The sequence below is a fragment of the Bos indicus x Bos taurus genome, chromosome 19 (genome assembly GCF_003369695.1).
Source record: "Bos indicus x Bos taurus breed Angus x Brahman F1 hybrid chromosome 19, Bos_hybrid_MaternalHap_v2.0, whole genome shotgun sequence".
NCBI lineage: Eukaryota > Metazoa > Chordata > Mammalia > Artiodactyla > Bovidae > Bos > Bos indicus x Bos taurus.
Window position 1 is genome coordinate 51033930 of NC_040094.1, and position 27544 is coordinate 51061473.

Consider the following 27544-nt stretch of genomic DNA (forward strand, 5'->3'; position numbering starts at 1 on the left):
TTACCTCTTATCAATGGAGAAGCATCTGTAAATGATCCTGTCTGCCTTTCTGTTTTACTTACATTGTTCCCAGTCAGTGTCTGTGCTAGCAGGAGCCGGGGGCTTTACTTTAGCCTGACCTCTGGAGCAGTTCCAGGATGTCAGGAGATGTTCAGGGAGCCAATTTCAGCCTGGCCACAGGAAGGAATTTTCCAATGGTCAGAGGTAGATGGGACTGGAATCCTGGCCTTGAGTTGTCAGATGGGCAAGTGGCATACAGATTCCTCTATTTCTGCCTGGACTTTGGTTGAAATTTGCCAGGGTTGAGGGGGCAGAAGTCAGTGTCTAGCCATGGAATCATCCCCCAGGAGGCCTGGTTGGGGGGGGGGGGGGGGCTCTAGTGGCAGGAACCCTTCTCCTTTTGTGAAATAAACACCTCTGGTGGAGACATTCCAGGCACTGTTGGGTGGGCCTTGTTTTATCCTAGAGCAGAAATATGGAAATCTATATGTGGATATAAGCCTTTTCTTAGGTGGTTACTTTTATTTGGGAAGTCCAGCAGAAGGAGGGATCCTGCTTAACTAGATAATTGTGAAGTGGCTCTCAGCCGACAGGGACCGTGGAGCTGAGAGTTGGAGACGGGAAGAAATTCTCCTGAGTTTTTTGGCTTGGTTTTTGCAAGAATAGGAGTGGGGACAGAATTCCACCTCCCGAATATTTTTCCAATGTCCACTTTCCATCTTTCAATCTTACTGTATTTTCTTTTTTATTAAAGTGGCTTCGCCAATACATAAACCAACCAATCAATCAATAAGCAGTAAGTTGTAAACTAGTGTTCCAAAGGAAACCTGTTTTTAGGTCCAAAGAAGTTCAAATGACAACAATAAAAATTTAAACAATTGGTTTTTAAATTCTCTCTCTCCTCTGCCCCCTCTCCCAAAGTGGGGGCTACAGCAGTTCCCTGCACAAGCGCAGAGGCGCAGAGGGGTTTTTCCAACATTGGATGGAAGGATGGAGCAGGAGAGGCTGAGGCCACGGGCCTCCCAGCCGCTGGAGTTCTTCAGCGAGCCTCAGGATGAAGCCCCAGGGTGGCGTCTCCAGAGATTGAGCGCCATCACGCCGGCACGCGCCGCTTAGCGCTGTCTGGATTCCGCGAGTAAAGGAACGCGCACCTTGTCAGACACCCAGCGCAGAAGACTGGCCCCCACCCGGCGCCCACTGCTCCCTAGATGCGGAAAGGAGCCCAGGAACTGGAGGGTCCTCACCTGGTCCTCTCTCCCAGCTGCACAGACACTTGCACGGACTCACACACCAGCACCTGAAGACGTACCCAGGCATAGGTGCGCAGACGCATGCACACACGCGCGCAGAGGCACGCGGATGCGCACAAACACGTGAACAGGCACTCACAAGCACGCGCACCCAGCACTCTGCGTGGTGCGGTGGAAGGACCTCTGGGAGCGACCGAGAGCCCGAGCTTGCCTGGGGCACGGGCCCTTGACATCAGGCCACTTCCCACGCGTCTGCGACCGGAACCGGCCCTTGCGACGACCCCACCCGGCCCAGTGAGGACTCTGGGTGGGTGCGAGGCGAGCCTTGGCACCCAGCCCAAGAGCCCACGCTGGAGTGTGATCACCCAGCCTCGCCCCCTGATCGCCCCGCCCCGCCCCAACCTTGGCCCCGCCCCGCCCCGCCCCGCCTCCCGTCTACCATTGGCAGCAGAGACCGTAGGTTCCCGGGAGGGGCGGATGGGAACGGCCTAGAGGAGGAGACGAAAGCGAGATGGATGGGCAGCCAGCCAATGAGAGCGTACAGCCGCCCTAGCAACTGCGGTCGGCCAATGGCTGGGCGGAGCCCGAGTGCGCGCTGTCAGGCTGCTGGGACCGCCGGGCTCGCAGTGCTCCAGGGACCTCTGGACCCGCGCGGCGCTGGACTGCCAGGCCACCGCCTCTGTGCTGTCCCGTGGGCTGGGCATGGGCGCGGGCGCTGGCGCGGCACGATGAGCACCGGGGGCAGCCCGGTCCGCGCCTACGACTTTCTGCTCAAATTCCTGCTGGTGGGCGACAGCGACGTGGGCAAAGGCGAGATCCTGGCGAGCCTGCAGGACGGTGCGGCCGAGTCCCCGTATGGCCACCCCGCGGGTGAGCGCCGGGCCGGGATGGAGTGGGGGTGGAGCGCGCGGGGGCTGGGGAGGAGAGGGGCGCAGACCCGAGAGCTAGGCGGGGGCGGGGTGCAGGGGAAGAGAGGAGAGAAGAGGGGGTGGAGAGCGCGGGGGCTGCGAAGAGGGGTAGCTGGCCCGGCGAGGGTCGCCAAAGAGCCGAGCAAAAGAGGCCGGGGAGGTACGGGGTCCCGAAGGGGAGCGTTCCGCGGGCGGAGGGAATAGGGAGATCAGGGAGGGGAGCTGGGGCCGCGGAGCCTGGGAGGGAAAGCGAGGCCCCCGAGGCGAGGGGAGGAGGGGTGGAGCGCGCCGGGACTGTGAAAGAGAAGGGGACGCGGGACCTGGAAGGGGAGCACCGGGCTTAGGGCCGTCGAGTCTCTGCCTGAATCCCGCCCGCACGACGCGGGCAGCCCCGGCTGCACACCCCAAACCCTGGACATGGGGGACCCAGGGGACTAGTGGGAGTGAGGCTGGGACGCGCGCACTCTGAGCGTGAGGCGGGAGCGAGCGGCTGAATGGGGCGCTGGGGTCCTCCCGACCTGGGGGTGACTGCCAGACGGAGGAGAGCGTACGACCACACAGTTCGGGTTTGGGGAGGAAGGTTGGCGGGGCTGCTCCTGGGTGTCCTGCCGGGAGGTCGCACTTGGCACACGACGAGTCTGGAAAGGACGCCTGCGGATGCTATGCCGGCGCGAGGGGCTGGGAGCGTGGGATCCGAGCACAGCGCGGGCAGGCTCACAGGTGGTGGCTCTGCGCGTGGGTCGGATGGAAAGGGAGGGAGAGAAAGCACAGAGGACACATCTCGAGGCTTCTTCAGGGTTCCCTGTATGTGGAGGGGCTCCTCCTCCTGGTGGACAGGCCTGAAAGGGCAAGGAACCCTAGTGACCTAGGGAGCATGGTCTGGGGTGCAAGAAGGGAAGGACCGACAGAGAATGAGGGCCCCAGGGTGAGGGGAGACCAGAGCACCCTATGGCAGCCTACAGGGGGTCCAAGAAGTTTCTGGTCTGAGAGCAGCAGCCCCTGAAAGAGGGTGGACATTAGGAGAAAAAGAAGGGCCGCAGGGAGGAAAGCGGGCGGAACTTGGGCCAAGAGGTGGGAGGACCAGGTGTTCCCGCAGTGCCCGGGTCTTTACCCACCAAAGGCTGCTTGGCTGGTGCAGGCTGAGTGGCTGTGGAAGGAGAGCTGTGGATGTTCACCGTTGAGCTAACATCTCAGGGGCAGGAGCCACATTTCCAATACAGAGGCTGCTGCTTGCTGTCTGGTTCCTGGGTAGCTGAGGAAGGCAGCCTAGGGAATGGAATCTTAATGTTCAAGCCAGCCTGGGGGTGCTTCTTGTCCTGGTCAGCCAGGGTAGGACTGAGAAGACAATGGGCAGCACACTGAGTTGGGGAAGGTTTGAGATGGGGGCATGAGCTGATGGTGAAAACCTGGATCCATTCTCACACTGCAGTGCATGTAACAGTCACCCCCTGGTTCTAAGAAAAGGCAGATTCTGATTCTAGAACAGACTGTCCAAGATGATGTCATCAGCTACATGTAGTTCTTTACACTTAAAGCATGTTAGAGGGAAATACAACTAAAAGTGTGCGTGCTCAGTCACTTCTGTCGCATCCAGTTCTTTGCAACCCTATGGATGATAGCCTCCACCCATGGGATTCTCCAGGCAAGAATACTGGAGTGGGTTGCCGTGCTCTGCTCCAGGGGATCTTCCCAACCCAGAGATGGAACCCAGGTCTCCTGCATTGCAGGTGGATTCTTTACCACTGAGCCACTGGGGAAGCCCTAAAAGTGTGCATTAGCCACATTTGTAGTGCTGGACAGCCACTTGTGAGGCAGCAGACGTGCTGGACAGCGCAGTGCTGGGTTTAAGCTCTATGAGAGTGGGGAGCTGTGACTGTTTCCTCCTCAGCTGGGTCCTCTTGGTGTGCGGCTCAGTGAATGGATGGGCCGGAGGTGAAGTAACAAAACATTCAGCAAATACAGTGCTGTGTATGTTTGGGGGAATAGGCTGTGGGATGTTTCCTGTTCTGTAGTAGATGAACAACGTGGGGGCAAAAAGGAACGTGGACCAGCGTTTGCAGGAAGGTCCTTCTGGCTGGTGTGAATGGAGGCTTGGTGCTTCTGCTGTTACTTTCATTCTATGTGCTGAACCGAGACTTCTAACAACTAGATAGGGATTTCTCCTGAAGTTTTTTCCTTGACACAGAGGGAGGATTTAGGCTAAAAAGACATGTTCCACAAAAGGTCTTGTCAGCTTGGCTTGAGACACTGCAGAAAAGAACTGATAGGATAGATGCGCCCTCTGTGGGTTTTTGATTTACTAAAAGATTCTTCTTGGATTAAGAAAAGAGACTATGGGGCTTCCCTGGTGGCTCAGTGGTACAGAATCTGCCTGCCAATGCAGGAGACACGGGTTCAATCCCTGATCTGGGAAGATCCCACATGATGAGGAGCAACTAATCCTGTGTGCCACAACTATTGAGCCTGTGCTCTAGAGCCCAGAAGCTGCAACTCTTGGGCCCAGGTGCTGCAGTTTCTGAAACCTGCATGCCCTAGAGTCCACACTGTGCAATAAGGGAAGCCACCAGAGTGAGAAGCCCGCACACCAAAACTAGAGAGTAGCCCCCACTAGCCACAACTAGAGAAAACCCACATAACACCAAAGATCCAGCATAGCCAAAAATAAATAAAACTATTCAAAACTGAAAAGAGATTATGAAAAATTGGCAGAAATTGGAATCATCATGATTATTATTTTAAAAACACATTTCACTCTGAAACAGTGTGGGTGCTTCTGGCAGAAAAGGCAAGGGCCTTTCAGCCTCACAACCCATCTCCCTCCACCCTATCCCTGAGTTCAGAGCCTGTTTGTATGTTCAGGTGCCCAGGTTCCAAATACCCAATTCTGCATAGTAGCTACAGTGCCCACAATTGCTCAGTGTTAATTCAGTATTTCAGAGTACTCTGTGCTCACTGGTAATCTTTTATTTTGCTATCCCTCTGATTGCTAATTTCATTTCAATCATTTTTTCAGGAAGGGCTCATGAGTGTTTCCTAAGCATTTTCATGTCACTGTCCTTTGCCTCTATCTTTGAACACTGTCTTGGCTGGGTGTAATAGTCTCAACTGCTGTTTTCTTTCCCTCAACCTTTGTAAGCGCTGCTCCATCCTCTGCCATTGGATGTGGGGAAGCCTGAAGACAGCTGATTTTTTTTTCCCATACTGGTGATTTGCATTTTCTTCATGAATTTCTGACGGGTTCCCTCTTTTTGCTTCATTTCATGAGCTTAACCAGACCATGTCTCAGAGCTGAAAGCTTCATTTTGAATTCCTGGCACACTGAGTACTCTTTCAATTTGCAGATTTTTTTTCTCAATTTTAGGGAAATTTATTTTATGTTCTCAAAACATCTTCTGGTGCATTTATTGGTGTTTCTACTTCAGTGACACCAGTTGTATTGGTTTCCTGTGGCTGCTGGGCTAATTGCCACAAATGTAGTGGCTTGAAATAACACAAATTCTCTTACAGTTCTGAGGGGTGGTAGTCAACCCAATCTCATCGGCTAAAGTCAAGATCAGCAGGCCTGCATTCCTTTCTGGAGGTTCTAGTGGCCAGTCTGTTTTCCTGCCTTTTCCGCATTCTAGAACCTGCCTTTGTCTCTTGGCCTGTAGGTCCTCCCCCACCTTCAGGGCCAGCAGTGGGAGCTGGGCGGGGGCCGGGGTGGGGGGGTGCGTCTTTCTCGAATCTCATCATTCTGAGCTGGACTCTGCCTCCTGCTTCCTTTTTAAGAACGCTTGTGATCACACTGGGCTTCCCAGGTGGTGCTAAAGAACCCACCTGCCGATACAGGAGATGTAAGACATATGGGTTCAGTCCCTGGGTTGGGAAGGTCCCTGGAGGAGGGCACGGCAACCCACCCTAGTATCCTTGCCCGGAGAACCCCATGGACAGAGGAGCCTGCCGGGCTACAATGTGTAGGCTCGCAAAGAGTCGGACATGACTGAAGAGACTTAGCACGCACGCGTGTGATCACACTGGGGCCACTAGATGATCCAGAATAATCTCTGTATCTTAAGATCACCTCACTAGCAAAACTTAATTCCCCTTTGCCATGTAACCTAACATATCCACAAATTCTGTGAATTAGGACATGGACCTCTTTGATGGGCCATTATTCTGCCTGTTAGTAGCTCAGTTGTGTCCAACTCTTTATAACCCCATGGACTGTAGCCTGCCAGGCTCCACTGTCCATGGAATTCTTCAGGCAAGAATACCGGAGTAGCTTAGTTTCCCAACCAAGGATCAAACTCATGCCCTCAGCAGTGAAAGCATAGAGTCCTAAGCACAGGACCAGCAGAGAATTCTCTCATTTTTCCTTACTTTTAAAATTTTCCTCTTTTTCAATTTTTAAAAACTTCTTTACAAGTTCATTTAAAAAACTCTCCTTTGAACTATTTTACCAACTTCATGGTTTTATTAGATTGTTCCATTGCATGAAGTAACTGGGATGAATTTCCGTCTGCTCCTGGGCTCACATTTCCTTACAAGTTGAGTTGTTTTCCATTCCTTTTTAAACTTTTATTGAAGTATGACGCATACATTTAGGAAAATGTACCTATTATCACTGCATAGCTCAGTGAATTTTCACAAAGCTAACAAGCCCATGCAACCAGCACCCCGGAAGCCCAACACCAACAGGTTCCTGGGCCCCCAACCCTTCCGCCAGCCACAACACCCCAAAATATGACCGCTGCCCGGGCTTCTGACATTGCGGGTCATTACTTTTTCATTCATTCTGTGTAAAAATTAGAGCTGTACTGTGACTGCTTCTCTTGCTCTCATTGTATAAGACTCTCCTGGGTCATATATGGTTGTGGATGGTTTATGATATCCCTGGTGTGAATGCACCGTGATCTATCTATCTACCCATCCTGCTGGGGTTGGCATTTCTGTGGTTTCCAGTTTCTGGTTGTTGTGATTAGTCCTGCTGTGAACGTGTCCACTGTGAGTCTTTGGAACACCAAAGACTTATTTCTGTCAGAATATACCTGGGACGGCTGAGTATTGTGGCACGCATATGTTTAACTTAAGAAGATACACTGAAAATATTTTCAATTTAGACTCTTGCTGCCAAGTTTGGGAGTTCTGTTTGCCCACATCCGTACCAACACTTGGTTCTTGTTCTTTTGCATTCTAGCCCTTCTGGAAAGTAGAGTGTAGCTTGAATTTGTACCTCTCTAATGACTGATGACATTGAACACTTTTGTCCATTTTCCGTTAGGCTGAATTTACTGGGCAGTGCGGGTGTTTGAAAAAATACATTCTGGCTGTGAGTTTCTTGTCAGAAATACGTATCGTGAGTTATTTACTCATGTGTTGATGTGTTGCCTTTAATCCCTTTAATAGTATTTCTAAGTACTGAAACCCTTCATTGTTACATAATCCAAATGATGGGTATTCATGGGGGGGACTCTGGGTGCTGAACAAGTCTCTGTCTGTCCCAGGCTGGGGGTGTCCTCTGAGGCTCCACTGTCTTATCTCTGACATTGGTGGATGCTGTCCCACTGGACTGAGGAATGGTGTGGGGTGGAGGTCAAGACACATTCTTTTCCAGTTGGATACCCAGTAGAGACCCCCTTCCCCTCACACTGCTCTGTCACTTGTCACAGCCGGGGCACCAGACACCCCCCACCTGCAGGCTTTCTGCTTTGCAGGCGGGTCTGCTCCATGCTTGCAGGCGGGTCTGCTGTGTATCCCTGTGTCTGTCTCATACCGGGGCAGCTCCACCTGCATGTAGTCTGTGCTCTGACACAGTCTGGTGAGGCCTGGCTTCTCCACCAAGGACCTTCTGTTTGCCTCCTAGCCTACAGTTGGAGGGCGGGGGCCTCAGGTTCCTGACCCTGTCCTGCAACCTGAGTTCTGGGAGGAGCAGGAGGGTGCATGTGAGCTGTGGAGACCTCTCACTGGGTGGCCCATTGCCCAAGGAGCTGTCCTTCCTTCCCATGGCTGACATGCACACTCAGGGTCCTACCGGGCCCTTACTGGCCCTGGAGCCTCACTTCTGTCCAGTGGGTTGGTGCTCAGTCCTACCTCTTCACCCCTTGGAAGTCCTGCTCTGGGCAGAAATGGAAAGAAGGCCTCAACAGCTGGTATCCAGAAGGTGGCGAATCAAGGCTGTAGCTGGGCTCTGTCTTCTGCTCATCTTGGGTTCCCCCTGGGCTCAGGCTGGGGTGTTCCTGATGCCAGGTTCATACCCTTTCCTTCCCTGATTGCTGAGTTTCTACATTTTGTTCATTTCCTGAGTGATGGGAGTGGATCAAACTGACATCAAAAGCTACAATCTCTTGCCTTCCAGTTTTTTTCCTTCCCAACAGGAGACTCACTGTTTCTCCGACTACTTTCTTTTGACTCTTTCTCCAGCTTCCTTTTCCCAGCAGGAAGCTCCCATCTTTCTTTCTCCATTTCATCTTTGCCAAGAGCTAAAAATAACACTTCCCACTTATTGAGAGTGTAGAAGAACCATGGCATGAAATAGGTTATTTGTCCTTTCTCTTTGCCTTTGACAGTCTTTCTGCCAGGAGATGCCCACTCTCTCCTGCTACCTTCTAGATGCTGCAGACAGCTTACAGGGACTCTGCCCGTCTCCCTGGGCAACCACTTTAGGATTCAAAACACGATTTATAAAGTCATCACTTTCCAGTTTGAACTGAGAATTGAGTCGTGTTTTATCCTTCTTCATGGTCAAACTCCTTCATCTCCCTCAGTACCACTTGTGAGCACTCAGTAAACTTAATGCATTGGGTTTTTAAAATTACGTCATAAATACTTCCACGTATTTGAAAACAATAAAATTGTATTTGTATGAGATTTTCTCGTTAAAAGTCCTTGAGTAAGTCCTACCTCTCCTGTGTCTTTGTGGGATCTTCTCCCTGAAGTGGAGACAGCCCCTTTAGTCTGACCTCTAACCCCTGCAAGCCCCCAGTCCAGGGTGAACCTGACTTTAGGTAATGGGCAGGGAAGGGCTCAGAACTAGCCAGTCCAGGTTGTAAGAGACTCAGCTACCAGAGCGGGAGGCCCAGCCACCCCTCCCTGTGTCCTTTGCCACTGTCATGGGACGCCTGGTGGCTGCCAGGTGAGAGCAGCCAGGTAATCACAGCCTCCAGGTCCTGCCCGGGTCCTGCCAGCCACACCTGCTTACTCATGGCTGGCCCAGGAGCTCAGGGTCCATGTGGCGACTGTTAGGGGTGAAGAGAAGTAGCAAGTTGTATGGAAATGGCTGGCATGTTACTGAGTACTTGCAGGCTGTGGTGGGCTCACTTCACCTTAAGAGATTGCTTTGAACTTCTGTTTCACACTTTCCAGGCTTCTTTAGCTTAACTGGGGGCAAAAAGTGAATTGTATATAAATAAAAACAGAAGAGCTGCAACGCCCGGGGGGCTTGGACCTAAAAATATCAGTTATGTAGATTTTGTCAGATCCACAAAGAAGACAATTTAAAGGGGCTATGATGTAAGACAGCAGTTTCTGTGACATCTTCAGGGTTTACCTTCTTCAGAAGTGAGCTTGCCTCCTTGGAGGCCTCAACCAAATTCTCCACTCAACCTGGGTCACCCTCCCCCCTCCTCCTCTCTAGGAGCAGGGTGCCGGTCCACCCACCCATTTGCAGGGGCTCCAGGGGCTCCTAAAGCGCATCTGACTGCAGCACGCTGGCTTAAGATGCTACCAGCATTTCATCAGTTTGCTAATACAGATGACTTGTCTCTTTGGGTGGGTTTTTTTTTTTTTTAAGTTTAATTTTGGCTGCACTGGGTCTTCCTTGCCTCATAAGAGCTATACTAATTCCTTTCGTTTTCCATATAAAATTTAGCTTTGTCAATCTACCCCCCCAAAACATCCAACCAGGATTTTTGATTGAATCTATGAATCCATTTGGGGAGAGCTGCCAACTTAACTATACTGGGTCTATCAATCCGGTCCATGAACACGTTATTTCTCTCCACTTATTTATGCCACCTTCTCAGTCAGCTGGCTTTCATCGTATTCCGTGCCTCAACACCTTGTCTCTTGGATTCACTGACGGGTTGTGTGGCGAGCAGAGGGAGCTTAGACTCAGTAACACGACAACTGAGGCCGGCTGGTGGCCTGAGTCCAGGTCTAAGCAGTGCCCACATTAAGGGGTGACCTCAAGATGTGGCAGGGGCAGCCTTGCAGTTTGAAGGGCCTGGGACCCTCTGATGTGTCAGGGCTCTGGAAAGAAGGGGTAGTCATTGGGCCATATTGAGTGATAGGGGAAACTCTGGATGACCCCTAATTTCATTCATGGTAGGTGATGTACTGGGTCCCATCAGTATCTGGTCTGTGGAGCTTGTCCTTGCTGCGGGATTTCACAAGGCCTGAATGCAGTAGCTTAGCACATAGATTGTTAGGGGAAAAGGTGGGCATGACAGTGGTCCTGTTCCTGCCAGGGAAGGCATGGGAGAGTTTAGCCCCCTAATGGGGAGCCCCCAAATGGGCAGCTCTTAGCTGGGGCAGCTAAGAGCTGGGAGCTGTGTGGATGAGCTGGGGTAGCCAGGCCATGAGGAGGCTGGAGACACTCAGGTCAAACTACTTTGCTATTTTTTTTTTTGTCTTTTTGTCCACACTATGTGTAGGATCTTAGTTCCCTGACCAAGGATTGAACCCTCACCCTCTGAACTGGAAGTTTGGAGTCTTAACCACTGGAGCGCCAGGGAAGTCCCCACTTTGCTATCTCCAAGAGAAAAACCAGGAAGGAGAAATGTGCAAGGAACACATTTTCCTCCCTGGTGATTCAGACGGTAAAGAATCCGCCTGAAATGCGGGAGACCTGGGTTCAATCCCAGGGTTGGGAAGATCCCCTGGAGGAGGGCATGGCAACCCACTCCAGTATTCTTGCCTGGAGAAGCCCCATGGACAAAAGGAGCCTGGTGGGCTACAGGCTACAGGGTCACAAAGAGTTGGACACAACTGAAGTGACTTAGCATGCACACATGCAACCGTGTTAAAGTGAATCATTCAGTGGCATTTGAGACATTCACAACCCTGTAACTTTCTAATTTTAGAACATTTTCCTCGCCCCTGCAAGTAGAAACCTGGACCCTCCCACACCCCTGGCAGCCAGCACTCTGCTTTCAGATATTTTAATTCAACATAAGGCATGTTCTCAAAAGTCAGGTTCTCATGATGAATACGTTCGTCAATGATACTTAGCCAGTATTTACATGTCTGGGTCCTCTAAGTCATAGAGAGAGAATTCAGCAGGTGCAGGAGAAGCTGAAATAGATTATTTACACATCCGGTGGCCTCAAAGTATAAGGAGTGGCTTGGCAGTTGACATTTGCTTTTTCTTTTAGGCTAAAATTATCTCTCTTCTTGTTCTGTTGTTCTGATTCACTCAGTGAACATTCCGACAGGCTTTGTTCAAGGACTTTTGTGTATTTTTATTTTATTTTGATGGACAGAGCTCTTGGTGAATGGGCTGAGTGCACCGAATGTGTGTTATACATTCTGAGCCTAACATGGACACTACTGCTGTCAAAACTATGAACCAAAAAGCAAGAGAGTCAGAGAAGAGGAAGTGCAATAAATAGGCACAGAGCGAACACATAAATGGAGGAACATTAAAAAAAAAAAAACGGTTCAATAAATAAGTGTATGAAAAAAGAGACCCTTCTTACAATCAGGCTTTGAACCTGGCATGGATAGGTGTGACTTGGGGGCTTCTCTGAGGTGGGCACATCCTTGACGGAGGGTTTATCTTCTGGGGCCCAGAGGCCTGGGCAAGAATGGAGCTTGTGCTGATCTGAGGCCATGGCTGGTGGCAGGTCTCAGACATGAGCCATCCGGGAAACTGAGGCACAAGAAGAGGGAGGGAGAAAGAGAAAGATAAATACTGTATTCTAACACATATATACGGAATCCAGAAAACTGGTACTGAAGAATTTATTTACAGGGCAACAATGGAGAAACAGACATAGAGAATAGACGTATGGACATGGGGAGAGGGGAGGAGAGGGTGAGATGTATGGAGAGAGTAACATGGGAACTTACATCACCAAATGTAAAATAGGTAGCCAATGGGAATTTGCTGTATGGCTCAGGAAACTCAAACAGGGGCTCTGTATCAACCTAGAGGGGTGGGATGGGGAGGGAGATGGGAGGGAGGTTCGAAAGGGAGAGGATATTTGTATACCTATGGCTGATTCATGTTGAGATTTGACAGAAAACAGCAAGATTCTGTAAAGGAACTATCCTTCCATAAAAAATAATTAAATTTAAAAAAAAAGAAGGAGGAAATTGCTGGTCTTCAGGAATGGGATTTTCCCAGGTGCCACAGAGCTTCTCCCTGCAGGGTCTTCACAGTCCTACATGGGAAACCTGTGGGGTCCCCGGTGGGCCAGCCCATCTCTGCTCCCACTTTCCACCCTACAGATCAAAGGGGAGGCATGTTTTCTCAAACTTTATTTCCCATCCCCCCAACCCTCACCCACAACCTCCCCTGTTCTTCCCCGTCCCAAATTCTCAGCTACAGGGATAAACGAGGTGCCTACCATGGGAGTGGAGCACTCAGCTGCACAGATGGGTCTGTGCAGGAAGAAGGATGGGTCTCAGCACTAAAGGACATTAATACTGATGGAGACCACCTGGGTCTCCAAAGCACACATGACTCGGGGAGGGTGCCTGAGGGTCCCAGGCATCAGGGTTGGTGTGCCGAGCGCAGGTGAGCCGGCAGGGACTGGCCCTGATAAGAACTACCACCAGAGTCATCGTTCAGTTTGGGTCCCAAATATTAATAGTTAGATCATTATCGCTGATAATGATTTAAATAAATTTAAAATTTATTTATTTTTATTTATTTGGCTGCACCATGTCTTAGTTGCGACATGTGGGATCTAGTTCCGCAACCGGAGATGGGCCCCCTGCTCTGGGAGCATGGAGTCTTAGCCACTGGACCGCCAGTGAAGTCCCTAGATTTTCTTTCAAATACATGTTTGGTGTTCAGTCGCTAAGTCATGTCTGACTCTTTGTGACCCCACAAACCATAGCCCTCCAGGCTCCTCTGTCCATGGATTTTCCAGGCAAGAAAACTGGAGTGGGTTGCCATTTCCTACTCCAGAGTATTTTCCTGACCCAGGGATTGAACCTGTGTCTCTTGGGTCTCTTGCATTGGTAGGCAAATTCTCTACCACTAGCACCACCTGGAAAGGCCAAATACATTTTTACTATTAGCGAGACTCTGGGATGTAGAGGGCATTATGCTCTGCTTTGGGAAGATGTTAAAAGGTACTTCTGTACCTTTTCCAAGATTTGTGTGTTAAGTTTCCTTTGCCTCTCTCTCCAGTCACTGCTTCATGGGTTTTCTGTCAGAGCATTTTCTGGTGCAAAAAAAGAATCCTTTCAAAGAAGCTTAAGCAAAGAGGAGTTGTGTGGCCTCATGTAACTCACAGGCTGAGGGGTGCACCTAGTTTCAGGCTAGATCCCAAGGCTGAGCCATTCTGGACTCTCCACTATTCCTTCTCCTCAAAGCCGCTCTCTGCACATGCCCCATCCCTGCTTCTTCTGTGTTAGGTTAATTTCCACCTGGGGAGGAAGCTGGCCCCGGGCAACTCCAAACTATACGACTGTTGCAAGCTATGATGCCAATGTGGAGAAAACAGTGAAGACGCTCTCTCTCCTACCTGCTTGGCCAGTCACTCTCCAGGGTCATCAGCTCACTGGTTTTTATATCATGTCCACCGCTGAGAGTTGTTATCTGCAGGAGGGCTGGTCCAGTAGGAGCTTTGCAGCTGTGACCAGAGGCAAAATGTCAAAAGCGAGAAATCCAAAAAAACGACAAAGATCTTGGAAATTGCAAATGTGATGGCAGAAATAAAATTTCCAAAGAAAGCCAACATCTTATTAATAAGACCCCAGAGGAGGAAAACATATGTCAAGAAAGTTTTCCCAGGGACTTCTTTGGTAGTCCAGTGGTTAAGAATTCACCTTCTAATGCAAGGTGAATTGATCTAATGTTTGATCCCTAGTCTGGGACTAAGATCTCATGTACTGCGGGGAAGCTAGGCCTTTGTACCACACCTAGAGAGCCTGGGAGCCGCAGCTAAGGCACAGTGCAGCCAAATAACTAAATACGGGAAAAAAAGTTTCCCCGAATTGAAAGATTTGCATCTCCAGATTGAAAGAGCTGTTGAGTGGTCAGCAAAACAAAGAAGACTAAAGATGCCCCATACTAAGGTTTGCAACTGCAAAACAGCAACACCAAGGAGAAGATCCCCTCATACCCTGCCAGAGGAAAGGTCAGATTGCGTTTCTGAAGGAAAATTATTTCTTACCTCAGCGGTAAGAGTGAGGACAGCCTAGACACTTATTTATGCTGTGTCTAGGGCAGTCACTCTTCATTGAGTTCAGATAGGCCCACATCTAGAGATTTAGATGACTAGGGAGACCATAGGGAGGAGTTAGTGATAAATGCAGGGAAAACTAATCGAGTAAACCAAAAGGCAATCTTTAACTCCAGCAGAAACAAACAAACAAACAAAAAATGGGGACTTCCCTGGAAATCCAGCTAAGAATCTGTCTTGCAATGTAGGGGACACAGGTTGGATCCCTGGCTGGGGAACTAAGATCCCACATGTCACATGGTGGACCCAGAACAAAAACAAATCATACATGAAGGACAAATAAACACAGTATACCACATGGTTCCATTCTGGACAGTGTTCACTTGGTCACATTGATGTAAAATTGAGTATTGATTTAGCTAAAACAGCAACATAACTAGTCTCTGTCCGTGTGTGCATGTATAAACGAGAGAGAGAGTGTGTGTTAGAGATAGAGGCGGGGGTACGTCAGTGAAAGAGAACTATATTTTCACCTTCTGTAATGGAAAATTGATTAATGCCTAAAACTGAAAAGTCAGGAAGTAGGAATATAAGGACGTTGTTTAGAAGTTTGGAGAGACACAGCAAAAGAAGGGACTAGTGAAGACTGGAATGGGGAGTGAATGGGATTCCCTGGCAGTCTAGTAGTTAGGACTTGGTGCTTTCACTGCCATGGGCCCATGGTTCAATCCCTGGTCAGGGAACTAAGATCCTACAAGCTGTGCAGTGAATCTAAAGAAAGAAAGAAAATGGAGAGTGGAACACAGGTGTGGTACATTTTCCACACCAAGCCCTAGAGAATGATGTGACCCCTGAAGCCATGTGCGTCCACAACTCATGAAAACAAAAACCAAATACAGTTTTAAAAACTCATTTTAATAGTATGCTTAAGAAGACCATCAGGAACAAATTCTTTCACATTTATGAAAACTTTTTTTTTATTGTGGACCTAAAATATCAGTACGCTAGGAGACTTTCTAAATCAAAGGAGCCAGCCCAGCTCATGCGGTAGATTAACTTCCTTTAGAATAAAAGTGAAAACAGCCCTCTAGCCTGTGAGTAGCAAGCATCCTCTCTCATTGTCTGGAAACAGATGTGCCAAAGCCCATGTTATCTCCAGATGCAAAAATAGATACCCAAGTCTACTTATGTGTTGCTTCAGGCAGACAGTGCAAAACCTTTAAGCATTCCAAGGGAAAAACTAAATATTTGTGTGTGTGTGTATGCAAAAAAAGCATTAGTCCCTCAGTCGTATCCAACTCTTTGTGACCCCAAGGATTGTAATCTCTGTCCATGGGATTCTCCAGGCAAGAATAATGCAGTGGGTAGCCCTTCCCTTCTCCAGGGAATCTTCCTGACCCAGGAATCGAACCCAGGTCTCTCGCATTGCGGGCAGGTTCTTTACCGTCTGAGCAACCTCAAAGTTAACTTTTATGTATGATGGTGGTGGTTTAGTTGCTAAGTCATGTCTGACTTTTGTGACCCCATGGACTGTAGCCTACCAGACTCCTCTGTCCATGGGATTCCCATGGACAGAATACTGGAGTGGGTTGCCATTTCCTCCTCCAGGGGATCTTCTCCACCAGGGATCAAACCCATGTCTCCTGTATTGAAAGTGGAGCCTTTACCACTGAACCATAAATATATATTTCTATATTCTCTCTATATAAATATGTATCAGTTCACACTCAGTCATGTCCAACTCTTTGCGACCCGATGGACTGCAGCACACCAGGCCTCCCTGTCCATCACCAACTCCTGGAGTTTACTCAAATTCATATTCATTGAGCCCCCATCCAATCATCACATCCTTTGTTGTCCCCTTCTCCTCCTGCCTTCTATCTTTCCCAACATCAGGGTCTTTTCACATGAGTCAGTTCTTTCCATCAGGTAGCCAAAGTATTGGAGTTTCAGCTTCAACATCAGTCCTTCCAATAAACACTCAGGACTGATCTCCTTTAGGATGGACTGGTTGGATCTCCTTGCAGTCCAAGGGACTCTCAAGAATCTTCTCCAACACCACAGTTCAAAAGCATCAATTCTTCAGCACTCAGGTTTCTTTACAGTCCAACTCTCACATTCACACATGACTACTGGAAAAACCATAGCCTTGGCTAGACAGACATTTGTTGGCAAAGTAATGAATGTCTCTGCTTTTTAATATGCTGTCTAGGTTGGTCACAACTTCCAAGGAGTAAGTGTCTTTTAATTTCATGGCTGCAATCACCATCTGCAGTGATTTTGGAGCCCCCCAAAATAAAGTCTCTCAATATTTCCACTATTTCCCCATCTACTTGGCATGAAGTGATGGGACCAGATGCCATGATCTTCATTTTCTGAATGTTGAGCTTTAAGCCAACTTTTTCAGTCTCCTCTTTCACTTTCATCAAGAGGCTCTTTAGTTCTTCTTCCCTTTCTGCCATAAACGGGGTGTCATCTGCATATCTGAGGTTACTGATATTTCTCCCGGCAATCTTGATTCCAGCTTGTGCTTCATCCAGCCCAGCATTTCTCATGATGTACTCTGCATATAAGTTAAATAAGCAGCGTGACAGTATACAGACTTGACTTACTCCTTGTCCTATTTGGAACCAGTCTGTTGTTCCATGTTCAGTTCTAACTGCTGCTTCCTGACCTGCATACAGATTTCTCAAGAGGCCGGTCAGGGGGTCTGGTATTCCCATCTCTTTCAGAATTTTCCACAGTTTATTATGATCCACACAGTCAAAGGCTTTGGCATAGTCAATAAAGCAGAAATAGATGTTTTCCTGAAACTCTATTCCTTTTTCGATGATCCAGTGGATGTTGGCAATTTGATCTCTGGTTCTTCTGCCTTTTCTAAAACCAGCTTGAACACTGGAATTTCACAGTTCACGTATTATTAAAGCCTGGCTTGGAGAATTTTGAGCATTACTTTGCCACCATGTGAGATGAGTGCAATTGTGCGGTAGTTTGAGCATTCTTTGGCATTGCCTTTCTTTGGGATTGGAATGAAAACTGACCTTTTCCAGTCCTGTGGCCACTGCTGAGTTTTCCAAATTTTCTGGCATTTTGAGTGCAGCACTTTCACAGCATCATCTTTCAGGATGTGAAATAGCTCAACTGGAATTCTATCACCTCCACTAGCTTTGTTCATAATGATGCTTTCTAAGGCCCAGTTGACTTCACACTCCAGGATGTCTGGCTCTAGGTCAGTGATCACACCATCGTGATTATCTGGGTCGTGAAGATCTTTTTGGTACAGTTCTTCTGTGTATTCTTGCCACCTCTTCTTAATATCTTCAGCTTCTGTTAGGTCCATACCATTTCTGTCCTTTATTGTGCCCATCTTTGCATGAAATGCTCCCTTGGTATCTCTAATTTATGTATAGCTTATATAAAAATATATAATTATAATTGTATTTATTATGTATATATATATGCATTCATACCTATTTATTATGCACATATACACTCTATTTAGTAAATGTGTATATATTCTATTTATTTATTGTGCATGTGTGTGGGTGTCTCATGCTACATATGCCCCAGTGCTGACTATTGCAAAAGGAAGGACATAAGCATTTGAAGGGATTTAAAGGACTGTAAAGAGGTCCTTGGTAGTCACTACAAGATGTAATTTCAGGACTTCCCAGGTGGTCCAGTGTTTAAGAATTCTCCCGCCAATGCAAGGAACACAGGTTTGATCCCTAGTCTGGGAACTAAGCCTACACACCACAAATACTGAGACTTTGAACTCTAGAGCCTGTGCTCTGCAACAAGAGAAGCCACCACAATAAGCCCACTTGCCACAACTAGAGAAAGCCCAAGTGTAGCAGTGAAGAGTCAGTGCAGCCAAAAATAAATAAAATTAAATAAATAAAAATTTATTTTAAAAAGATGCAATTGCCCAGATCCAAAACTACTGACCTAAACACTGTCTGGAATCTATACTCTGTCCTAAACACTTGGATGATGTGTCCTCAGAATGTGAGGCTGAATATTCTGCCATCCCCACCAGACACGTGGCATTGCCCTTAACCTGCTTTAAGACAGGAGACAAGCCTTTTTTTGGTTGTGTCGGGTCTTCATTGCAGCCGGCGGGATCTTAATCGTGGGCTTGGGCTCAGTAGTTAGGACGCATGGGTTTAGTTGCTCGGCAACATGTAGGATCTATCCTGACCAGGAGTAGAACTCGCATCCCCTCCATTGCAATCTGGATTCTTAAGCACTAGACGTCCAGGGAAGTCCCTCCTAGGGGCTTCTGCATACAGATTAAAACAGGTACAATAGTTTAAGATGAGTCTTTTGAAATTTTGACAATTAGGAGCCTTTCCAATTCAAATGATCCAAGAAACTAGCCCCACAAATATTTTCTGCTGCTAATCCAATTTTAAGGCTTCCCAGGTAGCACTAGTGATAAAGAACCTGCCTTTATGCAAGAGACATAGAGATGCAGGTTTGATCCCTGGGTCGGGAAGATCCTCTAGAGGAGGGCATGGCAACCCACTCCAGTATTCTTGCCTGGAGAATCCCATGATGGAGGAGCCTGGTAGGCTTCGGTCCATAGGGTTGCAGAGTCAGATATGACTGAAGTGACTTAGTACTCATGCATGCAATCCAACTTTAGAAAAAAGAGAAGCTCTTATCACTCTAGTTCCCAGGAGACCCTGCAGGCAGAGGTCCTGGAGACTGACTGACATAGTAAGAAATTATCCTCTGCTGGCTTCCTCTGAGTGTTCACACAAAAATCGGTTTTGGAATGCCAAAAAAAGAATCCCAACTTGGTCATTTCAGGGCAGGATTTCCTTTAATTCCCAATTAAGTAAGCACTTGCAAGCATCAGTTCTATATAAACCCAGCTTGTGTCCCCATCGGTAGCTGTCCATCCATGAGCTGTCTGGCCTCTGAAGCAGTTTCCCGTTATTGATTTGGTTGCTCAGAGATGAGATACGATCTGAACAACTTTCTGAGGACAGTGTGGTTGATGAGCTTTGTGCTGTTTCTGAGTCTAGCTCTCCAAGGAGTTACTCCCAGGATCGGCTCGACTTCTTTACTTTTCTTAGTTTCACCCTCTGACAGTCTAAAACCATCATGGGTGCTTGGAGTACTCGGTGATCAGCTTTTATCTTGTGTGTCCCCAGAACAGTGTTTACTTAATCCTCGTAATGGGATCTGGGATCTGCTGCAGCACTGCTGCAGGTCTGGAGGCTCGATCCTCGGACATCTCCGTTAGGTTCTCAGTCACCTGAGGACACCTTGTGGCGGGCAGGAGCTGGTGTCCCTTGTTCTTGGGGCTGAGCAGGCTGTCCTGTGTCACTGGCAAACTGTTTGGTCAGACCATGTATCGACTTGTTGTTTTTTTTTTTTCTTTTTTCTTCTTAATTGAAGCCAAATTTAACAAAACTCCAGCTGCCTATGTTTCTTTGGGCTTCCTGCCCAGACCTGCCTGGGACTCTACCAAGGAAATTCACCAGTGCCCCTTAAGACTCCAAGTCAAGTAAAGAAAACCTTAAATACAAGTTGTAGGATCATCACTTAAACAGTGAGATCCGGATATCAGGAGAGCTCACCAGAACACCTGAGGAGTACTGAGAAGCCAGCGGGGCTCAGAAGGCTGATACCGAGCGCCCATTCAGGGTAGACCCCCGGTGTCCTCTGGTGGGTGTCTCTGATATCCTGCCACTACACCATGAAAAATTAATCAATTAGTCTAAGAAAGAAAATGAAGGGTTTCCCTGGTGGCTCAGATGGTAACAAATCTGCCTGCAATGCAGGAGGCCCAGGTTCAACCCCTGGGTTGGGAAAATCCCCTGGGCTAGGAGATGTCAACCGACTTCATTATTCTTGCCTGGAGAATTCCACGAACAGAGAAGCCATGGGGTTGCAAAGAGTCAGATGTGACTGAGAAACTAACATTTTTCAAGAAAGTAATGCAAAATTTTATTTGCACCAACCTGTGGATTATAACCTGGGAGACTGTCTTTTGGAAAGCTCTGAGGACTGCTCTGCCTGTCACAGGTCAAAGCACAGTTATAAATGTTTTTGAGACAAAGGGATATACATCAAAAGGCACGTTGACGGTTTACACAGTCTAGGTCTGCTCATCCAAAGCAAATCTGGGTCATCATGATCCCTCACAACATTACGAAAGACGGTTATCTCCTGAGGAGTTATCAAGTGCTGACCAGGCCATCCTGATGGTTTACAAAATTAAGAAGGAATGTTCTCTCCTGTGGGCTTCCCCGGTGGCTCAGCAGTAAAGAATCTGCCTGCAATGCAGGAGATGCAGGTTGGATCCCTCGGTCGGGACGATTCCCTGGAGGAGGGCATGGCAACCCACTCCAGTACTCTGGCCTGGAGAATCCCATGGACAGAGGAGCCTGGTGGGCTACACTCCATGGGGTCACAAGGAGTCGGACACAACTGAAGCAACTTAGCAGGCACGCACGTTGTCTCCTATGGAGGTGTGGTCAATGCAGATGTCCAATACATAAAGCGGAGGAGGGAGGCAGTCCATATGGGCAGAAAAACTATTTATGTCTAAGTTTTTCTTGTCTCGCCATAGAACAGGAACTTTATTTCATCACCCTTGTGCACATCGGTACATGTTTCATCTTTGCATAGTTGAGAAAATACTTCATAACTAATTTCATTTTCTACACACTTTTACCTTACATTCGCAGTGGGGTAACTTGGAGGAAAGGAGCGCCACGTTCTAGCCCTGAGTCCAGCAGAGACAAGGGTGTGTGGCTGGGCTGCCCACAGTCTCTCAGCAAACCTGGGGCCAGCAGGCCATGTGTAGAGCCAGCTGCAGAATTGTTCTGGGGGCTCCTGCTGCCCACCGCTCAGGTAGTGGCAGGGGCCTGGGCACTGAGCTGGAGGCAGTGGTGGTAAGGGAGGAGCGGAGGTTGGAGACCCTGCTTCAGATAGAAGGTAGGTGAGGCTGGTGGGCCAGGGTCCAAGTAGGGCCCAGTTCAGCTGCCCCGTGAGTGCTGGATCCCACCAGTGAGAAGTCCTTTCTTCCCCAGCATGAGATTATCTCTCTGATCTGCACCTTTTATCTGAACAAGACTTTGTGGAAGTGCTTAGCACTTAAGCTGCCTCGACCCTCTTTCACAGGAATCGACTACAAGACCACCACCATCCTGCTGGACGGCCGGAGGGTGAAGCTGCAGCTCTGGTGAGTCAGGGGTCCCTCCTGACCCCTGAACATGGGGTGGGGGGAGCTGTCCTGGCCCTTGGGGACTCTGGTGGCACCCAAGGGAAGATCCACTGCTTTAGCCCCAGCCTGACCCAATAGGTCCCTTGGGAGCTGAGATCTGCATGGGCCTCGGAGTCAGTCCAGAGCATGTGGCCTTCTTCTGTCTTGCTAGTGCCGAGGGGCCATACACTGTGATCAAGCTCAACAGGGCGGAGGGTGGACAGGGGTGGGAGTGTAAGAGGCCAGGGTGTCGCCCAGCTCTGAATTGGGTCTCTTTCTTGGTCCCTACTCCAGCAGCCTTGGTTCTGATGCTCTGGTGTGATACTCCTGACCCTCCAGCTCCAGGGGTGGGTGACGAGGGTTTTCCTGCTGTGACTGATCCCTGGTTGCCCCCACGCCACGTGGCTTTCCTGACCACCATCACTAGCTCCTGTGTCATCCCCTCTCCTGGGCCACCTGCATGGTTCCATTCTCCCGCCTGACCACGCCAGACCTCTCAAGGCCATAAGTGTCTCCAGAGGGCCCAGAGCCCCTTCTCCCACCCCCACCCACCCCTAACCAAGAGCAGTAAGCTCCCAAGGCTGACCCAGGAAGCCTCTCTCCATGATGTCCGCTCGATGCCCCTGTCCCTGCTGACTCTCAAATCTCTTTTCCCTTCCTTCCTCCCCAGAGACCTCCTGAGGGCTCCCCTCTCAATCCAAACTTGTCCTGGACTCAGAAGGCTGTTGTAACAGCTGCTCCTGTTTCCTTGGCATCTGAAATGGAGCCCCTGTGCCTGGTTGGGGTGGTCGGTCCATCTCAGTAAATGCCCTGAGACGGGGCGGAGTCCGTCCCAAAGTGCTCTTCTTTTTTATCCTGATGAATGCATCCCAGGATCACTTCCTCATATTGAGGAATATAGGGATGTATCCACAGGGCTGGCTTCATGAGATCTTTTCTTACCAGATCTTAGTTCCCCGACCAGGGACTGAACCAGTGCCCTTGGCAGTGAAATCGAGGAGTGCTAAGCACTGGATGTCAGGGAATTCCCATGATGTTTTTGAGCTAATTGGAAGTGGAGTGACCCCACCAAATCCTTTGGCCTATTTCTCCCTCAGTGTAGACTCACATTCCAAAGATAGCTTTATCTCCAAATTATACAACTTGTAAAAAACCTAAATTAGATTTATTGAAATGTCAGAATTATTATGTGGAAACCCATTACTCTGGAGAAGGGAAATGGCAACCCACTCCAGTATTCTTGCCTGGGAAATCCCATGGACAGCAAAGCCTAGCGGGCTATAGTCCATGAGGTCGCAAAGAGTCGGACACGACTGAGTGGCTAACACATCACACTTCAACCCATTACTACTTTCTCTAGTTGACTTTTCAAATAATTAGAAAAGAGAAAGCACCCAGAAGGACATCTCAAGGTCCGGATCTCTCCAGGGAAAATGTGCCCAACATTTCGTTGGGGGCTTGGACTTTCCTTTGGCATGGCCACTGACTGACAATGATACAATGTTCTGGCTCCCAAGTTCAAAAACCTTGTTGTCAGGAAGCAGTGATTTCTTCTTACAGGCCTCCAACATCTTTTCCAGGGACACGTCGGGTCAGGGAAGATTTTGTACCATATTCCGCTCTTACTCTCGGGGCGCACAGGTAACATCCCCTGAACTGGGAGGTCAAACTGACTTTAATAATGACTTTCGGAATGCTCTTTAATGGATACTTGGAGGACAAAGCAATTAGCTCACATATAAACTGATGCCAGAGTCTAAAGTTGTGCTGTGGACTGTTTGGTGACTCCCAAGCCTTCAGCATCGGGGGCGGGGTGGGGTGGGGTGGGGTGGTGGTTGCATGTTGCATTTGTATATACGTGTGCATGAGTGGTGTGCGTTCACATGCATTTATGCATGTACATAGATAAACATGCAGGCATGTGGGTTGTGTGTGCACCACATTCACATGAGTGTGTGTCTGCACGTGTGGGAACTCTGTCCAGGTGGGTGGGCTCTGCAGTCCCCCCACGTTCCATGTCCCTGGACCAGCTCATGAATGTGGGGAACTGAGTTCCACTACCCAACACACCTTCACATTTGTGGGTTTCTCCATGAGCTTATGAAATTATCACTGGAAATGATCATATAGCTGCTACATTTGGCACATAAATTTTAAAAAAGGTGTTTTGCGTTAAAATAAGTAGAATGACTGTTTAGCTCGTTGTGAGTGTGTGCCTGAGTGGCCTGCGTACTGGCCAGTCTGTCCACAAGTGACCGTTGCCTCCCCAGGGTGTGATCCTGGTGTACGACATCGCAAACCGCTGGTCCTTTGATGGCATCGACCGGTGGATTAAGGAGATCAATGAGGTACAACAGGGCCAGGGCGCCCTCCTTGTGGGCCCACGGCGGGGACGGGCAGGGGGCCAGGGCACAAGGCTGCAGCCACAGCAGGGACGCCCTCCTTGTGGGCCCACGGCGGGGACGGGCGGGGGGCCAGGGCACAAGGCTCCAGCCACAGCAGGGAGGACATGTCACCTCCTAGCACAGGATGAGGCCCTGCACACAGTCAGGTGGGTTGACCAGTGGTGACTAGGCTGCTACCTGCTGGCACCCTGACCAGCCCAGCTGCCAACGGGGACATCCAGTGGTCAGTCCCACCCACCGTTGTGAGTGTCCTGGGGTGGCTGTAACAGCTCACTACAGACTGTGTGGCTGAACACAAAGGAAACTCATTCTGAGTTCTGGGGTCAGAGTCCAAAATCAAGGTGTTGGCTCCCTCTGCTTGAGAGGAGGATCCTTCCTGCCTCCTGCAGCTTCTGGTGTTGCTGACAGTCCCTGGTCTCTGATCTGTGGACGCCTCACTCCATCTCTGCTCTGCCATCACGTGTCTCCTTCCCTGTGCATCCTCTCCCCTTCTTATAATGACACAGTAACGGGATGTCGGGTCCACCCCAAGACCTCATCTTAACTAATTCCATCTGCAAAGTCCCTAGTTTCAAAAAAGGACATATTCTGAAGTTCTAGGTGGATATCACCCCAGGGCACCTGTCATTACAACAACAAAGCTTGCGCCTGACCCACTTTCCTTGCCTCTTTGTCTCCCTTTAGCACGCCCCAGGGGTCCCTAAGATCCTGGTGGGGAACCGCCTGCACCTGGCCTTCAAGCGGCAGGTCCCCACGGAGCAGGCCCAGGCCTACGCGGAGCGCCTGGGTGTGACGTTTTTCGAGGTCAGCCCGCTGTGCAATTTCAACATCACTGAGTCCTTTATGGAGCTGGCCAGGATCGTGCTGCTGCGGCACGGGATGGACCGGCTCTGGAGGCCGAGCAAGGGTAGGTGCTCCTCCAGGCTGCCAGGAAGCCCCTCCAGCGCTCAGCCTCCCAGGACCTGGCCCCAGGTCGCTGTCTCCATTCTCATAAATCAGAGCTTCTGCCCCATGGCACTAGAGCCAGTTGGGATGGAGTGTCCTCAGGTGGGGGCGTCTCCTATGCTGTGGGTGAGCTGCATCCTTGGTCTCCCTGCCCCCATTTGTGAAAAGCACAAATGTCTCCAGACTTTGCCAAATGCCCTAGGGAGTCAAAATCGCCTCCAGTTGAGAAGTACTGTTCTGAAAGTTGTTAGGACCTTGATTCTAAAAGGAACCAAAACCCTGGGTTGTGTTTCTTCTGTCTGATCCTCCAGGGGTTGAGGAGTGCCCTGACCGCACCAAGGGTGAGACACAGTCTCTGCTTCCAGAAGGCCCCTTGGGAGCCCTGCTCTATCTGAGCAGGGACTCTGACTCATAAAACAAACTATGTAGGTGAAATATAAGTGAGAGCATTTGCTTTTCTGGTGTGTTCTCCGGTATGTCTTTATAAAGCTGATAACACATTATTTTGGGTCAGCTACTCAGTTGGGAAGCACGTTTCCTGAAGCCCTTGGCCTCAAGCCCCAAAAGCTGGTTGCACAGGAGACCTCATTGGCCATTGCCGGGCAGGACTCATCTCTCAGACCCAGTGCAAGGGAAGATGGTGGTCTCAAGTTTGAAGGCAAAGTGGGTTTAAAAAGATGAAAGCAGGACCACCCATTTCTAATTGCCACCCGTAGGCACAGGGTGGGAGACTGGGCCTTGACGTCTTGCCCCAGAGTCCCAGAGCGGAGGGTGGACAGGTGTCCTGCTGCCCTGGTGCTGGCCCCACGCCAGGACAACGCAAGTGAACCGGGTTTTCTTTCCTTTCCCAAGTACTGAGCTTGCAGGACCTGTGCTGCCGGGCAGTGGTGTCCTGCACGCCTGCGCACCTGCTGGACAGGCTGCCGCTGCCCACGGCCCTCAGGAGCCACCTCAAGTCCTTCTCGATGGCCACCGGCCTGAGCGCCAGGATGGCGCACGGCCGTCCCTGCTCCCTCGCCTCCGGCTCCAGCCACAAGAGGACCAGCCTCCGAAAAGCCAAGGGCACCCACCTCCCCCAAAGCCCCCCCAGACGCTGCTCTAGGAACAACTGCAAAGTCTCTTGAGGAGGGTGCAAGGCAGAGGAGGGGCACAGATGGGAGGGGGAGGCCGCTCTGGATCTAGACGCCCGCCAGTGTCGTGGTGACCATGTGGCCCCGAGCAATGAAACCGAGGCTGGTACCCCGCTTACCAGATACTTCTGCATGGATGGGCATGGGGCTCTTATTTCAGACATGTGTTTATGAAGGGAAGAACTCTTGATAACATGGAATTTTGAATGTAACGTATCATGATTGCAGTGCAACTTTTTTCTTAAAATAACTACTTTTTATAAGAATGGTGATATGTTTGTGATGAGTATAAATTCTAGGGACTACAAAAAGTGGAAATGGAGAGAGAAATTAAGAGTTTTCGATGCTATGAGGGGTCTTTTTATAAACCTCCTTTTTAATGTCAAAGCACTAATTTATAAAACGCCATAGATAAGTTAGAGATTACGCACAGCCAATTTGTCCAGCTTGTGTATGAAACGGATCTGATCAAGTTTTTGCTACGTTATTTACTACATTTTAGGATAAGTGATTTATATGCATATTTTCTGTAAATCTACATTTTTTTGTACAAATGTTTTACGAGTTATGACACTAAAGGGAAGAAAATGCCAAAGATATTTCTAGTTACAGCAAGCACACCGCAGCATGGTCACACCACGTCCAGACTGGCAAGAGAATGTCACTCGGAGCCATTTTCAGCCAAGAGTGAAGCGAGCACTGTTGTTTAAGAATCGACGTTTCTTGACAATAAAAAGTATACTCATCTCTTGGTAGACTCGTGGGCTGCTTCTTCCCGGTTTTGTGTACTTCCATCATGCTTGGTCCCGTTTGCTTTATTGCCTATTTCAGTTACCACACCCTAACCCTAACCACAGTCAGTGCTAGTACCTGGCATTGGCAACAGGGCTGTGTCCCTGACCTGAACCACGGAGTGAAAGGATGCCTTTTCCTGAAAAGAACGCAGAGGCAGACAGTGGGGCCCAAAGGGGAAGCTGTCCAGCCTGTGTCTATACAGGAAGAGTGGGAGGTGCTCTGGCTCCAATGCATGGGGCATCACTGCCCAGCATGAGTGACGTCAAGATTGGAGCTGACTCTGCCAACACTCCCGGCAGGGCCTCCTTCCTGGTTCTATGGTTTGACTCTCTGTGGCAGATGGAAGATGCAACAATGGATTAAAAAAATAACTTTCAGAGAAGAGAAAACACCCAGATGTCCTTGGTTTCTGTTGGTGATTTATAGTTTTTGTTTGCTTTTGAGGCTGTACCACCTGGCATGTGGGATCTTGGTTCCCCAACCAAGGATTGAACCCACACCCCCAGCAGTGGAAGTATGGAGTCTTAACCACTGGACACCCAGGGAAGTCCCTG

At 49.3% G+C, this 27544-nt stretch overlaps 1 protein-coding gene and 1 long non-coding RNA gene across 2 annotated transcripts; one reads left to right on the forward strand and one right to left on the reverse strand.

The window, feature by feature from the left end:
* Window positions 1-865: 865 nt before the first annotated feature.
* Window positions 866-1569, reverse strand: LOC113878378. The gene is made up of 2 exons (XR_003506972.1): window positions 1245-1569; window positions 866-1122 (listed from the first exon to the last, which is right to left on the reverse strand). It is a non-coding gene; the product is annotated as an uncharacterized LOC113878378 (long non-coding RNA).
* A 262-nt stretch (window positions 1570-1831) lies between these two features.
* Window positions 1832-26950, forward strand: RAB40B (RAB40B, member RAS oncogene family). Its single transcript, XM_027518496.1, has 6 exons — window positions 1832-2120; window positions 21634-21694; window positions 23296-23356; window positions 23986-24063; window positions 24805-25027; window positions 25918-26950. Exons 1-6 carry the CDS (start codon window positions 1979-1981, stop codon window positions 26187-26189), a joined length of 837 nt encoding a protein of 278 aa, XP_027374297.1. The 5' UTR covers window positions 1832-1978; the 3' UTR covers window positions 26190-26950.
* Window positions 26951-27544: the final 594 nt, after the last annotated feature.

Excerpts from the sequence above, each read along its gene's own strand:
- RAB40B (XM_027518496.1), top strand. The coding sequence starts at position 1,979 with ATGAGCACCGGGGGCAGCCCGGTCCGCGCCTACGACTTTCTGCTCAAA. Across the intron at positions 2,121-21,633 it reads CCCGTATGGCCACCCCGCGG|GAATCGACTACAAGACCACC; the intron begins GTGAGCGCCGGG and ends CCTCTTTCACAG. Across the intron at positions 23,357-23,985 it reads CTTACTCTCGGGGCGCACAG|GGTGTGATCCTGGTGTACGA; the intron begins GTAACATCCCCT and ends TTGCCTCCCCAG.